We start from the raw sequence: 17127 nt of genomic DNA on the forward strand, positions 1-17127 counted from the left end.
GTGTGTTTTTAGGCAGGGAAAGAGCAAAGGCTTCAAAATAGCATGACAGTCCTAAGGTGACCCTAGACTTCCGTACAGGAGAACGCTGTGAAACTCCCACCGTCCATTAAAATACCTCGAAATTACAGCTACCTTGTATGTATCTTAGCGTAAAAAGACCAGGAGTATGGGGAAACAACCAATGAATACACCACTAGCAGTACAAGGTTTGAAGTTAATAACACTCAGTCAACTGGATCACTGAGAAGAGCTGCCGATATTAAGGAAGCTTGCTAAGGGAAGAGTGATCTTTCGGTAGCGCATTACACGATGCATCACGCAGCACCTCCGAGCCATTCAAGGTCAGGCCCGCCCTGCTTAAAAAGCGGCGAAGTGAAGCTGAGCACAGGGCCCTCCCCAGCACGAGCGGCACGGATGCGTACTTTGCCGGGAGATGTTATCCGTCACGCTGGCATTGTCCTCGGAGATGTTATCGCTCACATCGCTGACGTATGACTCGTCATCTGAAGCCTGGGAATGGAAACGGGAGGGTTTAGACTCAATCGCTGACCATTTAGCATCATGGTCGGGGTTATAAATGTGTAAAAAAAAGACCCTGATCTCTGTTAGCTAAACCTCCGGCCAGTGTCCTCAGCGGAGTATGGAGGATGGTGTTCAGATTTCTCCATGAAAGAGAGCCAACATCTGTAGAAGGCAGTTAACCGAATGATCTGAAAACGTGCAACAGTAAATCCATCCTGCACCTTATCTACTACAGTTTATCTACCAGCTGGATAAACAATTCGATAATAACTGTATAGTGTTGAGTTTTTGTGATTTTTCTTTTGTTGTATAATTCCTTTTTCATTTAGTTATATAGTGTTTATCATGTCTACAAGTATGTATCATTGTCTATATGTGCAGCTGTAGCTGAAGCAATTATACGCCCTGATCAATAAAGTTTTTCTAATTCTGATCTGATTCTGATCTGATTCTGATTCTCAGGGTGGTACAGTGGCAAAGGCCACTAACTGGTAAACAGTAGACTGTAGACTGTATTTCCCCTGCTGTTGTACTCTCCAGTGTGGCGCTAAGCCGGTCCAATAAAATACCCATCTGTATAAATGAGTACAAACTGTAAGTCGGTTTGGATAAAAGCATCAGTTGATCGGCTAAATGTACTTCAGCTTCCTGCCTGAACAATAAGTGCCTGGGATGAAACTGAGCCATGCGCACAGCCCAACAGCACACCGTGGTTAACCGCCCACGTGCTACTGTTGTGTAATCCTTCCCCCAGGCCCTATGAGGCATCTCCCAGGGGGTCGAAGTGCCATTTACACGTCCGGGGAATGTCAGGAATGACAACTGGAGCTGTCATGCCTCAGATCAAGTCAACAGCCATGGAGATATTTCCTGCTGATGGATACCAGGGTCGTGGACCTGTACGTCAGGGTAGCAGCAAAACAGATCTTTGGTCGAACGATAAAGAAGAGAGCTGTCAAGATAGGGAACTGAAGGTAAGGGTCGTTCCTTTCACGCATGAATTATCAAAGGACGTTTTTCTAGGTGGTTTTCTTACACCTCCGGATTTCAAAGGCGGAACTGACTCTGCAGTGATCAAACTTGCCTGTCCTCGAATATAATTATCCATGAACCCACTGGTTACCAGCATTTTATATTTGACTAAAATAACTTTAAATCAAATGCCCACAGTTGTGGACACCATATGAAAGGGGTAAAGTACAGAAATCGGCAGTAATGGTGAAAGCAGCAGTGTGGAACCAGACTATAAAGGGAAAAGACTGTTATCCCTTGGTTGCCATTTCTGACCTTCTAACCTGTTTTACTTCAGGTCTTCACACCCAGCTCATTAAGTGCTGGAAAACCATGGGCATGATGACATAACCACGATTAAAGTGTCTCGGCGGCGGACTCAGAGGCCGCTCCTCATGCTCCCCTGCTCATCTCCACCCAGAGGACCCCTCACCTCATTTTCTGACGAACTCGCTGACAGGAGCACTTCCTGGGCGTCGAAGAACTCCGACACGGACTCGGACATGGAGAGCCTGCTCTCATTGGACGTCTGCTGAGTCAGGGGGATTCCAGCGCAGATCGGCTCGCCTGGCTGGAGGATGGGGCAGACACAAGCGGCTGAGGAGAACCCCATCGAGTGCCGGGAAAACCCTTGCCCATGAATTTGCAGGGAGGAACGTTAGATACCCCCAACAATGTCCAGCTCCATAAATAACCCTGCCTAAGCCCTCAATTCTTATTATTTATGTGATCCATAGCAGCAAATGTGCAAAGCTTGCAGCTCTGAACCCCATATGTGTCCAAAGATAGTTTCTGCAGATGATGACAACAGTCCCCCCCCCCCCAAGGTCTTAAGTGTTCATGACTGCTTCAGTCTTCCTTCCATCTCCAGTGATGACCAAGTCAGCATGTTCCTTCAGTTATTTAAGCATCACAACTGAAATTGTAATGGACAGACAGCTGGCTTTTCAACCGTCGGCGCAAAACGGAAAAGCTCAGTAAGCAACATCACAGGATCCATTTTAGGCGATTTATAGACAGGAGGGACGGGACTGACAGGTCATGCTGACAGTTCGACAACAGTCAATGATCAATACGGCAATGATCGACGACCCCATTAACGTCTTGAGATGACAAAACCAGCCTCACCATCATGTAATTATTGATGACCAGCAAAATAATTGCAGAGATATGCTAATATACTGTAATTAGCCTCCATGTGAACACCTGACCACACTCAACCTAGTGAGGATTAACGCGTCCAGGTGCCACCACACTAGTGAAGCTATGGAGTGACACTCTTTGATTACAGGCATCACACTCTGTCCATTCAAGGCTCAATGGTTTTATTTAATTTAAAAAAAAAAAAACAAAAAGGCAGGAGAAAATGGTTATCAGTACCTCATCTGGGCTGGGAATGATATTCACGCTGACCACTTGCTCAGACAGGACGGACTCTGAATGGATGCGGCTGAGTCGGGTTCGAAGCTCTGCATTTTGGGTCAGTGCCTAATGAGCAGTCACGACAGATTACCAAACGGGCTTTTCTTCTTTAATTACACTCAGTTTGCCTGGCTAAAAGACATCTCCAACAGCGTTTATTCCACAGACGTTCAAATAACAAGTACGGTGACATAAATCAAAGCAGATTACAGCTTTAATTGTGGCTTGTACACATGCGGACGGGTTGACGACGTATCACAGACACAGAATGCAGGCTAGTACTTAACGTCTTAGTGTGAATGTACACATACACACCCACACAAATGAAAACCCTGTATTATTACTTGCCTGCTCACTTCTAATATATTTTCCCCATCCTGTACCGATTCATATTGCCTTGGTTTTGTACAGCAATAGCATTCAACACTCTAGATGTTGGCACTGTCATCTTTCTATCCCATACTATTTACCAAATACTCTTTACTTGATTATGAGGAATAAATAAGTAAAAATAATGGGCTGTCTGCAATGCAATTTTGCATCTAATGAAAGTAAAAACAGTTGCTGAAATGGAGCACTTGACAGCAGACAAGAAAATGCCATTTTGGGGAGAGAGGAGAAAGTAAATGTGTTAGTAAATATTTTGTGAGTGACTGTCAGTTTCGTATGGAAATGTTTCCCTGGCACAGATACTGCGAGCGATAAGGGCCGCCTGAAAAACAAACGGTATTAATTATTCAAGAATAACGAGTCTTGTGACACAATACACGGTGATTGCGGTGGTCCGCTGGGGGTGCGTTTCAATTTTATCGGCGGGCACATAAAGGCGTCCTGGCGGGAATTAATTAATGAACTACACTCCGCGTGAAATCACATGCGGGAGTCTGCCTTTTCATTATCCCCCACTTCCTGAAACGGGAAACCTCGGCTCACTGCTTCACGGACGTACGGCTCTTTATTCGCGAAGCTGGCGTGACGTGTCGCCCATTATTGTGGTCTCCGTTCAAGTTGTTTCACTAATTGCCGCTGACCTCACAGGCTCTTAAGGGTGCTGTGGCCAAAGGGCGCTGCATAGTAAAATGAGGTTTTCTAAACAAACACAGTCAAATGAACACCTGAAACTCAAAAGTCTGTGCAACCAAAACTTACCAGGTATCACAATGGCTAGCATTCATTTACACCAGGGCTGGGCAGTCTTATCCACAAAGGGCCGGTGTGTGTGCAGGTTTTGGGGGTAACCTTTAGGTCAGCTGTTCAAACCCAGGTGTGAGGACTCTTCAGCCAATCAGTCCTATAATTAGTAATCAAACTAAGGTGTTGCAGTGAAAACCCTCATACACAGCAGCCCTTTCTGGATAAGATTGGCCAACCCTGATTCACGCAGTGAAACCTTTAGGACTGTAAAATATATTTAATCAATTTTAAGTGGATATTTGTGAGAGGGTCTGCCTTGCTGTTTACTGAGACAGAAGTATGGGCAAAAAATTATATTTACTGCTGCGATTAACATGCCGAAGATAAACTCAAAGAACGGAAATGCTTATTGGGAGGCCAGCATATTTGAACACACAAGATGTATCACTCTATGGTTAGTGGTTGGTCTTTAAAATATATTTCTTTGTAAATTTATATATAAATAGGTAAAATACCACTACATAACGATGCAAAATCTGATAATGGAGCTAGACATTTGAAATACAAAAAGTAGAAAAGTAGAGGAATTGTCAAACTGACGCTATGTAAATGTGTTAATTCATAATCTTCATCTCATTCAACTAGATGAACATGACTGGGATTCGAAGGCTAACAAGTGCAAAACCAATACGAATCATAGAAATCTGCCTAAATGATTTTACTTGTCAATGACGCTCCACAAAGAAGGCTGGACAAATAACATAAAAATGTACCGATTCTGATTTCTTTACTTACTTAAGCTGTTAGTGAGACCCATTACTCTTATCTCCATTTATGCTGGCATGCAATATTTCATTCTTTCCAGTAATTTTTGTTGATGAAATATTTAGTCTTCAACATCCCCAGTGACTTAACTATTGCTGTCAAGGGTGAATGGTTTATGCTTTTGTATACAAATGTGTCTCAGTTTTTTAAGTTGGGCTTGCTCTAAAAATCAAATCCAAACAGAAAAATGTTTGCTTCTGATCGACTGATTTACAGCTCAATTATTCATATATTAATAGGTTAACCTGCAAGTTATTGCGGTTTCTCCATTAAAAGTTCTTTCTCGTTTTTATGTGCGTGATATTTTTTGGTTTCTATGATTACACCTTACTCAATCTACCCCAACAACTCACGCAGAATTAATCTAGTGGTGATTAAGTTGCATTAGAGAACGCATTTACTGTTTTTATCCATTTAAATCAGCATGTAATCTGTGGAATTCAAACACTGATCGTTTCACACTCATATAAAATTTATGGTGAGTCTCACAGTGCTTTTGGTTTCATTAGCAGCTTTCATTGGCTCACAAAAAGCTTCTAGCCATCTCGTATGACAGACCATGACATTCATATTTATCACAAACCAGAAAAAAATATAGACAAAAAAAAAATTCAGAAAAGAAACAGTTACATTACCATATTTGCTGTAATATCTCGGACGCAGAAAACTCACAGAAGAGGGAAGGAGGCAATCGAGGGGAGACATGCAAGGCAGACCACCGAAGTGCGGCAATGCCACCCAGGACAACCCACCTGGGAGAGGGACCTCCTGAGGGACAGGATCTGGGCAGTCTGTCCCAGCTTCTCCTGATCGGAAAAGATCTGCTTGATTTTCTCCTTCTCAATTGCTACGGTATTGAAGGCTGATTTCAGGAGAGAGTGAACTGTAAAGGGGGACAAATGAGTCAATGTTAACGAAAGGAATTAAGCTACAAAACTACACAATAAGAGAAAAAATCTATGTAGTTTGTAAAAATAGAACAAGGCAGTGTTATGTTCTCAGTCAAGGTGAGAACTCATCCAGTAACTATGGCATTAGCGTCAGGGGACTACGTAAGTAACCGGGCTCAAACTCCAGCTAAATTTCCAAAATATCGAGGGGCTGAGGTGATATATACATAAACTGCAGTTTCCTTCACATGAATTAAGCCAATTTAAGTAAACAAGTTTCCAGTTTATTCAACCGTACTGTACACAGGCACAGTGCATTATGGGATATCACTGAGTCCTTTAAGTAATTGTCTGCCATGTTGCTACTACACCCCACCCCCCCTCCCCCACCTTTCTGAGCAATAACGCAGAAGTCCTCCTGCAGCTTGATGTAGTCGGGGGGGCACTCGATGGCATCTGACAGCCTCGGCACCGCGGTCTGAAAATCCACAAGGTCTGCACATAGGTTGGGGTTGGAGGAATGCAACCTGGCATTCAGGGGAACCTGGAGTGAGATGGGGGGGTGTTTCGATTCAGGAACCTGAGCCAGTAACCCGGTACACGTACGGTTAGCGTGGAATAACGAGGAGGGGCAGCAGCGAGGGAGACAGAAAGGACCCGTGTGACAGGCTTGACACTGACCCCCAAAGCCCACCACCGCGAAGGCGTCAAGACGACAACACTGCAAGGCCTGTGAGGAAAAAGCAGGCTGTTTACTCCCAGAGGAAGACCCTGAAGGTGCAGAAAGCCCCTTGGTTACATCCCGACTCTACACAAGACCCACATCCCATACCTCCGACATGGGGACACTGCCGTTCCCTGTGTGACAAAAATCTGGGGTCTAGATCAAGTGTAAAATATTGTATGGATGAGTTTTTAAAAACTAAATTTTCATAAAAATAAAAGCATTTTAATATAAAAAGCCAATTATAGTAATTATAGTATTGTGGCAATTCTATAGTATCAGCGAAGAAAGTGAAGTGTTTCGACTCCCAGATTCTAGAAGTGTGACAGATAAAACCCATAAATGACAGTGTCCCAAGAGAGGACCGAGGGGACGTGGACGGGGGGAAGGGAAGGGGGCTCTTACTTTGACACGTCTCGAGTGCTGGAAAGAACAAAATACCTGTGAAAGACGGTGAGAGTCAGACACGCGAGCCCAGTCCAGAGGGAGTGACACGGGTCGGCCACACAGACAGGCACACGGATGGGCACCTATGTGCTTTTTTAGAGGGAAAAGCTGTGTCCGTACTAAATGTGTGCTTTTCACGTGTTTTGAGTCACATTGACCTTGCAGTGAGACTAACGCACTGTGTGTCAGACGGAGAGGCCAGGCATGGATAGAATCGTTACCCAACAATCAGGAGACGTCTGCCAGCTGTGTAGATTATGTCTATATTGCGTTGGTCTGTCCGGGGCCAAATCCGAATGTCTGCACTACGCAGAAATAACGTTCAGTATTTGGACATCTGACTATAACCCCTCATGGATGTAGATATGAAGTTCAGTATCCGACCTCCAAATCATCAATGTCAATTCTGATACTCCGACTCAAGCATAAATGACAACTAAATTCTAAAATCTCAGATCCCTTTATTTTCATTGGACAGTGAGCAGTGGCTTTCTATCAGGACCCAGAGGAAGGCGTCTAAGTTTTAGCTCAGGAAATACTGAAGCGCTGATAGAAAAAGGCATTCAATCATGTCCTCTCAAAGGCGGATAAAATGTAAGAACCTAAATCGGGGACTTTAAAAATGCATAAAATGAATGATAGTGTCATGTAAACTGTCGTGGTTAAATTAGCATTACAGGCAGGAATTACGTCGTAATGTGCTGGGTAATTAGTATATCACGGTACTGTGGTGGTAGCTTCATACACTGACCACCTGGGCTCTCTGACAAGAGCATTCTCTCTCACACTGCCTGAACCGCATTACCCAGAAGGCCGTAGGAAAGCGACGGGGTTTACACACAGCGAAGCAGCGTGGCACACACGGTCACCGGGGAGACGGCAGGGGGGCAGGTACCTGGAGCTGCATTTTTGCATCTTTGCTGACACTTTTTGTTCTCCATCTTCTGCTTGCCCGCTTGTCTTTCTTTGACATATCTACACAATTTGCCTATGGCGCACATGAACAGAAACACACGAGAGGTTGGCAGTGAGACAGCACGTAGGCACCCATTCCCACGCCTATGCATCCGGCACATTCTATGGCGCGCACTGCACCAGGAGAGGCTCTGGCTGTGATGGAATGACCCCAGAACCAGCCGGTGTTAGCAATGACAGACTATGGGACGAGTTCAAAATCTGCGTCAAACCTATGAGTTAAACCGAGGATGATAAATACATGACTGGTAATCACTCGCTTTTAGCTAAACACAGGAAAACAAACCGCGAAGTCAAAGAGAATGCAGGGGTCACCAGCCTTTTTGAAACTGAGAGCTACTTCCCGGGTACTGAGCCATATGAAGGGCTACCAGTTTGAAACACCCTCCTAAACTTACCTAAACTCCATGTATAATAAACATGTTTTAAATGCTTTTTTTAGATAGTGTTATTTTCAAATCTATATAAATGCAAATGTGATTAAAGAAGAACAGCAACAGGATAAAATTTAATTTTACACGCTGCTTACTGGTGAGTTGTGCTATTTTTATAACAGGTCCGTGGGCGACTCAGGTGGTCCTTGGGGGCATCCTGGTGCCCGCGGGCACCATGTTGGTGACCCCTGCTTTAAAAGGTTTTCTGGTTCATTTTTTATGCCGCTCAGCTTCTCGTGATCTAAACTGTGAGCCAACACAGGTCAGAGCAGCGGGTGCCCAGCCTGCAAGGGCGAGCGTAAGGAACTGCCTCACTGTTGCATGGTGGCACGCATTACCTGCATATCGCTGAAGCTCGGGGCGGACTGGGTCCTCTGCAGGATCTCCAGACTCTGCAAGAGCCTGCTGAGCTCGATCAGGTTGGACTGGCAGTGAGCAAGCTCTGGAAGTAAACACACGACATGGGATACATCACTGAAGGGAAAAGGGACTGTTCCACCTGGTCAAAGTCAGTCAGGAGAACCAGTGGCATAGGAGAAGGTTCTGATGGGCTCTTTCTCTGGTTCTTGGTTGTGTTGACACAGCTGAGGCCTGCCTCTCCCGCACCGCAGGGGCCCGGAGGCCTGCGGACGGCCACACGCTGCCCGTGACTCACGCTGCACTCACCCTCGGCACACTTATCCATCTCCTCCCACTCCAGCAGCCAGGCTGCCACCTTGCTCTGGCCGTTGCTGTACGAGGCTGGAAGGCTGCCACTGCTGCTGCTGGGGGCCGGGGGCTGCCAGGGCAGGCTGGTGGGCTTGGCCTGCGGAGAGCAAGTTGGAGGAAAGCCCGCTCAGATCAGCCCAGAAGCTTTGATTCCATGCGTTCAAATACCGGCCTTTGAATGGAACCGTTCAAGTGCTACTCTGTCTGAGAAGCGGTATCTGGGTGATCTGTCCATAGCCCGAGAACATTGCCCTCACCCGTCAGGACTAATCAGGGCTGCCAGCTCTCAGGCATCTAGAGTGACACTCACGCTTTCACACTCTCACCCTTCCTTATGCAGGAAATCTTATGGCAAAACCGTATTATCTCTATTATTCCATTATAAACTTAAAATCAGCTACATCAAAAGCGCTGGGGTGGTTTGCAAACCCTACGGACTATTTACAGGGTGATAAAACTGTTACAAACATGTGAATGTTTCTGCAGACTTATGCTGAATTGAAAATCTCACGCCAGCCAACTGACAAAAGTTGGTGACACCGGGCTAATATATTGTCTCTGTCCGACACACGTACTGCACCTCCAAAAATCCATCATTGAACAAACACATTTTCTCACAAAATACTTTACAAAATGAACCTAAAACAACATAATGAGACACCCTTAGCAGCGCAAGAGAAACCTGTCTTTACGCAGCCATTAGTGTAGGGTTTAATGTTTTAAATGGACTTACGGAGATTGTTGTCAGAAAGCCATAGTTGTCAGTGTCAACAAGATACAAACTAATTCGCTTTATATTCACAATTAACAGTGATGTTAGTTAGCTAGCTAACTATCTGAGTTGTTATAATTAGCGATATAAAATAATGCCAAAAATGTTAACTAGTACCAACATAAATGTTAGTTAAATAGATATCTTCATAATATTATCTTTTTATTTGTCAATTCGATGTCAAACGCTATCAGTACACTGAGGAGAATGGCGTATTCCATCTAAATTAGAAAGTCAGTCGGCGAAACACGGGCACGTATGGTTATCATGGATATGCTGCTTTTGTAGTTACATATAAAAATATTCATATATTTTTATAATGAGCACAGATGGAATGTACAGACATACACTTAGTAGCCACTGTATTAGGTATACCTAAGCAGTATGATGCACTTCTCCCTCAAAAACTGCTTGAAAAATGAACAGATTGAGCATTCAGAAGCATTTCTGTAGACCACAGTCATACTCAGCTGTTATTTTTGCACTTGTGGCCTTTTCCGTTAGCTTTAACGAGGCTGGCCTTACTTCTCTGACCTTCTCATTTAAAAAGCTGTTTTAGGCCACAAAAATGCCACCGACTGGATGTAACTGTTCACGGAACCATTCTCCGTAAACGTCTAGACACCGCAGCGCATAAAAATCCGAGTAGTGTGGGATTTCTGAGATGCCGAAGCCGGCAAGTACGGCAGCAATCACACCAGGTTCAATGCCACTTAGATGAGACAACTGTAACGCTCAGCTGAACAGTAAGTGACCCTCTTGATCCAGTCTCCAAGCTGTATGTATTGCAGTTGCAGCCCCACGATTCTCTGTTTGAGGGAGCAGGTTTGCCCGATAAACTGGCCACTGAGCGAATACATGAACATATACAATTTCGTGTCTATTTATAGATATTAAACCTTTATATATACTTTTCTATATACAGTATTTCTCTTTCAGAAAACAACACTGGCCACATCTAATTTTTTATAACATAATATTTTTACTTGTTTTAGAAAAGTGTTGTTTTAGTTTAAAAAAAAAAAAAAATAATTCTACCATTCACCCCCAGCCTCACATTTTCATAAAACGAAACGTCTGGTATAAAGTGATTCAAGGGCAAACCCCCCACCTTTAATCTGCCCCCCATAAGGTGTAGTTTTGTCAATGACAGTTACATTATAATAGTAATCTGCTTATCTGCTTCTCTCATTCAAGGTGATCCTGGATGCTTTGAAATTTTCCACAGTGCGCATTCAAGGCATCATTATGCACAGCTGGCTTATTAATCGGGCAACAAGCAGGACGGCCAAAGCGTGGGTCGGGGTCCACAGTAAAGCCACACACAGTCCAGTGACAGACCCCTCTGTCTGTCCTTATATAACCTGTGATAGGGAAGTCTTACTGAGAGAGTGGGTTTACTGGGGGTTCTTTAAGGGACAGGGGCTGATTCCATGGAAATATTTGCCTTTCTCGTGGGGGGGTTTTATTTTATGCATATGGCATGTGATCTTTCCGGTAGCTATAAGCGTAAACCAGGTGAGAAAGTAATTAAAATGTAATGAAATTTAATCAGACAGGCTGGCCCAATTACTGGCAGCTAACCAGCCCTGAATGTCACCACTTAACAGCCAAATACGACATTTCATTCCAAACAATGCATGCATCCCATTCATAATTTCCAGTCGGTTTTCAACTCTTTTTCAAATGCAGAGTTGTGTAGACATTCATTTTCCCCCCAATCTGTATTTGCAACACCTATTATTAAAAAGGTAAACAATTAAATTCCATCCATTCACCCACCCATCTTCTAACAGCTTATCCTGCTTAGCGTCACCAGGGGGCTTGAGTCCCTCTCAGGAAGCACAGGGCACGAGGCTGGGGTCACCCTGGACCAGCAGTCAGCAAAATTCAATTCATTTCAATTTTATATAGTACCTTTGCCAACATGGTTGCAAAGCACTTAACACGCGATCAAACAGCAGTTTATCTCAGTTTAGGGTGAACAGAATACCGTAAATAAGAGCCAGAGAATGACGAGGGAGAGAAAACTAAACACCATAGTTTGATAGGAGACAAAAGGCTCTGAGGGTGCAGAACTAACAGCTGCAACGGCACGGCTGCACACTGGGAGCTGAATTTCCAGGGCAATATTTTAATCCACGTGATCTGCTAGAATGACGGAGTGTGAAACCTCCTCGTCGCCCCGCCTAAGCGGACACTCATTGGCCTTTAAATAATGCTGATGTTGAATTTCCCCTGCCACTCGTTAAGGGGTCTGACGCCACGACGAGGAGCTTGACCGAGTGCCAAAGCGCCACCTTTTTTAGAAAAGGTATCGGGAGGATAAATCCCAAAAACGGAGCCGGCAAAAGCAGGTCGGCATGGTGCTGGCGTTCGGAGCCGGGCTTGGGGGGGTCCGGCAAATCGGCTTTTTTTGCGAGGCTCTCAAATGAGTCATTATTATCCCAGTCGGGCCGGAACGCCGCTCTTCTCTCGCGTCCGTCACACCCCAGCGAGTGCTCCTCCTGTGGCTCGCTGCAGCAATGCGCAGTCAGGGGGGGGGGCGTGCCAAAGACAGGCCGCTGGGGATGGGCAGTGGGGTAAAGCAGACCCCATGGAAAGCGGAGCGGAGAGCAAGTAGGGACGCCAAGGGCTTTACCTTTGCCTCGTGCCCGGCAGTGGTGGGCGGCTGGGGGGACTCTGGGCGGCTGGCAGGGGGAGGAAATGCCCGCAGGGATGCGTCGCGGGGCGAGCGCACGATCTCGTTCTGCCGGTACAGCCGGTGATGCCGCAGCTTGGCCACCCAGGAGTCAAACACTTCCTGCGACTTCACCTGTGTGGCAAAGGGGCATCAGTGACCCCGTGAGGCACTGATACAGTGACCCCCCCCCCCCCCCCCTCACCGGCAGTGGGGCAGCGCTCACCTTCAGGTGATAGATGTGTTCCTCGGTGTCCAGGTCGATTCTCCTGGCCTTCTTCTTTATGGACATCACGGACAGGCCCACGTCGATGCTACCATGGAGCTTTCCCTTCTGGATCTTTGGAAGTGGCATGGAAGCGAAGTTGTGACGGCGATGGCAGCACAGGGCTGGGTCAGAATGGCGAGCGCGAGGGCAGGCACTCTTCAGGCTAGCTTTAGCTCAACTATGTTTGTTCGCTTCTCACAGAGACAAACACAACTGGGACATCTTTATTTATCTCACCCCGAAGAAAAAAATAAACCGGGTGCCTGCCTCCCCAGTTTTAGCGTCAACATTCAGCCATTCCAGAAAATGAAAATAATAAAATCTAAAATTGACCAGTGACTTTAGCGGGTCCCATAAAAACAGACGAACCATAAACTTCAAAAGGTTGCAAATTATCGATCTGCTGAGGGCTGCTGCCTGCTGACATCATTGGCTGCTAATGCGAGGCAGTTACAACGGGCCTCGGTCAGCCACACGCGAGAGGAATGAGTCCCGGCCCCCACTGCTGGGGGGTGCGACATGCCATGCGTGATAGGAGAGGAGGCACAGAGGAGGCCTTACTTACGTCGATGGGTGACTTGGTGTATTTCAGAATCCCGTTGTCTAGAATGAAGAAACGCTGGTGATGTAAAGACACGGTTTGGTTAGAGGAGAGAGGATGGGGCCAAGTGAGGGAAAGTGTCCCGTACGCCAAGACTGCAGGCCATATCCAAGCGATGCTACCTTGTGCCACCCCTTCAGGGGCCACTTCCTCTTCTTCAGCATGAAGCCCTCGTGCTTGTCTGGCCGCTGGACGTTAGTCTGGCCGATCTTCAACCCCTCGATGATCTCCCAGCTATCCGTCTCCTTTAGGAAAAGCGGGTAGGTGAGAGAGGCTCACAAACTGGGGGGAAACGGCTCACGACAGACAGAACCCCACGATCGACAGGCCCCCCACGGTGCGCTCTCCCGCCCCCGACGGTGTGCTCTCCTGCCCTCGTCGGGGTGCGCTCCCACTTAGCATTTTTGCTTGGTCTACAATTCTCAGCAGCTTTCCTCTGGAGTGAAAAAATGGTAACGACACGATCGTCCTGTACTGGGTTCTTTCCAAAGCATGTCTCCAGGAAAATGAGGGAATCCTCCCCGCTTTGTGTACTTCATTTAACCTGCTCAGACTGCATCATTTACCTCCAACTGCGACAGCATAAAGCGATTTAGGACTGAATCAGGCTCGAAAGTAGAACAGTTACACCATATCAGTGATCAGTAACAAACATCCATCCATCCATCCATTTTCCAAACCGCTTATCCTACTGGGTCGCGGGGGGTCTGGAGCCTATCCTGGAAGCAATGGGCACAAGGCAGGGAACAACCCAGGATGGGGGGCCAGCCCATCGCAGGGCACACTCACACACCATGCACTCACACATGCACACCTACGGGCAATTCAGCAAGTCCAATTAGCCTCAGCATGTTTTTGGACTGTGGGGGGAAACCGGAGTACCCGGAGGAAACCCCACGACGACATGGGGAGAACATGCAAACTCCACACACATGTGACCCAGGCAGAGACTTGAACCCGAGTCCCAGAGATGTGAGGCGACAGTGCTAATCACTGCACCCCCAGTAACAAACACTACTACATAAAGAAGTATATTCAGCTCACTGTTCTCAGACCATGAAGTTGTGCATATTTATCCTTGTCCTCTGCCCCCCTCCCAAGCCGACGTATGCAGTGTGAACACGTGCCCCCCTCAGAGGCCAGTACTGCAGTCCCAGGTCCCTCCTCCTACCTGCAATAAGGTAGGAGCCATATCACACAGGCAGAGGACAAATGCTCCCCTGAGGGAAATTACGAGTTACAACCCCACCCCAGCTTAAAAGGAAATGCCGAGTGTCAGCGAGCTACGTCTGCTGGAGGAGCTTCTCTCCACAGGGTGGGAGGAGCAGAATCAGAGAAGAAGCTCGGAGCAGCCAGGTCCAAATGGAGGGATTTCCTGTAAGCTAAGGCTGAAGCACGGGCAGCAAATACGGTGACAGAATCATCCGGAAATGAAAAACAAGAAACGCTCAAAAGTCAAGGGGCTAATGAATTAGTGGGTATGTGAGGTCTGCCGCCAAGTGCACAGGACACAGTGTGTGTGCAGCAGTGTGTATGGGGCAGTGTGTGTGGCACACTGTGTGCTGTGCAGTGTGTGCGGGACAGCGTGTGCTGGGGCAGAGTGTGCTGCACAGTGTGTATGGGGCAGTGTGTGCGGGGCAGTGTGTCTGGGACACTGTGTACTGCGCAGTGTGTGCAGGACAGTGTGTGCTGCATAGTGTGTGTGGGGCAGAGTGTGCTGCACAGTGTGTACTGCGCAGTGTGTGCAGGGCAGTGTGTGTGGCGCAACAGAGCATCTAGGCTGCTGCTGGACAATATAAACACAATCGATCTGGGATGGGGAAAAGCGCAGACGCGGACGGCTCAGTGTCGGCATGTAACACCCCCTCATCTCCCTAGGGGAGTGTATGTGTGTGCATGTGTGTGGAATGTGCAAGTCAGCAGCAATGCGGTGTGAGATGGGAGGGTCCACGGAGGCTTCAGGTGGTGCCTGGACTACTCCCCCAAAATGCGGGCGGCAGCCGCCTAACCCGGAGGTTTATGTGATCGGATGAAGTTGTCTGTGCACCCAAGCGACTTCTCCCTCTCCATCTGGGGCTCCGTCTTAAGACAAGCTCATTTCAGAGGCTCAGCACAGCTCTGTCATAATCATGCCTTTAATTGGTCCATGGCCTCCCCGCAGCGACCAATCAGACAAAGCCCATCAGAGCTGCTGGAGAAGCTGTGACCACCTGGCTCAAACTACTCTGCATACCTCTAGGTCTTCACAGCGACCATTATCGACACGGCACATAACACACATGACAAAGGGGGTCCTTGCACAGTCTCCGCCCACCCCAATGTCACGCGGAGTGATTTACTGGAGTCCCTACCCTCCAGTGACTGAGCGGCAGGTGCAATTTCATGAGTGTGGGTGGTATTTTACGACACTGCCAGCATCGTCATACGAGTGCATCCAGAAACTCCCCAACAGCATCTCAGTCACTGCAAGCATCAGTCATCACTGGCCAGAGAAGATCCAATCAACTGCGCTAGTCTCAGTATCCCCTCAGCTGAGGACAGCCCTGCACTGGAGAGGAGCCCCCAGCTCGTAAACCGTCTGTTTGTGGAAGCGGGTGGGGGGCGGGTTTCCCTGCATCCAGGCTGATACGAATGCTGGGAATTCACACCTACACATCGCGGATAAACAGAAGCTGAGCACAAACTGTACCGCGTTCAGTGTGCTGGGATTCCTCTAAAAGTAACTGTTATTGTGGCAGCCAGAGCGCAGCTGAATACAGCACCGGCCAGAATTATCTGAAACCAAATATCCACATCTATATACGGCCTTTGCGACTGCACAGCTGATCTCGTAAACCAATAGGACACAAAGTACAATTGGAATCGACTTAATTCAAAGGTATAATCACCTCTGAGGCAGACGAGCTCATCGAAACAAACGCTGACAAACATACAGCCACAAAATCCAGTCCGGCAGGGGAAATATGTTCCCCTTCAAAATAAGGGTCTATTTGAATTAACTGTGTTTACAGTAAACTGCATGCAGCCCAAACAGTTAGAAACACACTAATAATTACCCCATTAGGGGCATGTGAATCTGACGTCTCTGACATTATAAAGAACTATTTGATTTTTATTTTTATTTTTTTACAAGCACTGTTACTCTGTTTACAGTAAATGAGATATTACCACAGTGTACAGCTGCTCTTTCAGAAATGAATATTAAACTGAGGTGACTTCAAGGTCTCAGAAAGACCAATATGTTTGGCATTGCGGCGTCTTATAAGCTGAACACTTTAACCCAGGTGGGTTAAAGAGCAGTTCAGCGTTCTGCATGAATTTGGTGGAAGGGGTAAACATGGTACCTGGCTCTAATCAAAGGAGTATCACTTTCAGGAAATCAGAGGGAAATGTTTATTGTACCTCTCGCCCCCTTCCCAACCCCAAACATCGTCAGGAATGCACGAAAAGCTCGGGAGATGTAGTCTGTAAACAGCGGAAACCCAGGTAACTGGAGCTGGCAGGGGATGGGGGGGGTGCGTTCATTAAGAGCGGCTGCTCCCGTTGGCACAATGCGCCAGGCTCTTCTCTGGAAGCCATCGCCCGGGGTTACCGGCACTGCACCGCCCACACCGCCCACTCCCCATTCACACCGCCATTAATTATTCACATGGCCCCCGCAGGGAAGCTTGACGTCCCAACCGCCATGCACAACATGCAGGTCTTTGCAGGAGC

At 47.0% G+C, this 17127-nt stretch overlaps 1 protein-coding gene across 4 annotated transcripts in view; it reads right to left on the reverse strand.

Annotated features, from left to right (window-relative positions):
* The window catches only part of osbpl6 (oxysterol binding protein-like 6), a 39694-nt gene that overhangs the window by 9892 nt on the left and 12675 nt on the right, over nt 1-17127 (reverse strand). For 2 of the 4 annotated variants that reach the window (XM_048978466.1, XM_048978464.1), the window contains exons 3-15: nt 13536-13658; nt 13378-13431; nt 12771-12884; nt 12506-12679; nt 9051-9189; nt 8723-8826; nt 7871-7963; nt 6934-6969; nt 6195-6348; nt 5667-5797; nt 2914-3021; nt 1967-2104; nt 423-510 (exon numbers count right to left, since the gene is read on the reverse strand). In XM_048978466.1, the coding sequence (XP_048834423.1) occupies nt 423-510; nt 1967-2104; nt 2914-3021; nt 5667-5797; nt 6195-6348; nt 6934-6969; nt 7871-7963; nt 8723-8826; nt 9051-9189; nt 12506-12679; nt 12771-12884; nt 13378-13431; nt 13536-13658 (1456 nt within the window). The remainder of the gene's footprint in view (nt 1-422; nt 511-1966; nt 2105-2913; nt 3022-5666; nt 5798-6194; nt 6349-6933; nt 6970-7870; nt 7964-8722; nt 8827-9050; nt 9190-12505; nt 12680-12770; nt 12885-13377; nt 13432-13535; nt 13659-17127) is intronic. The other 2 variants (XM_048978465.1, XM_048978467.1) reach the window with 2 other exon arrangements.

Source organism: Brienomyrus brachyistius, chromosome 16 (genome assembly GCF_023856365.1).
Source record: "Brienomyrus brachyistius isolate T26 chromosome 16, BBRACH_0.4, whole genome shotgun sequence".
Taxonomy (NCBI): domain Eukaryota; kingdom Metazoa; phylum Chordata; class Actinopteri; order Osteoglossiformes; family Mormyridae; genus Brienomyrus; species Brienomyrus brachyistius.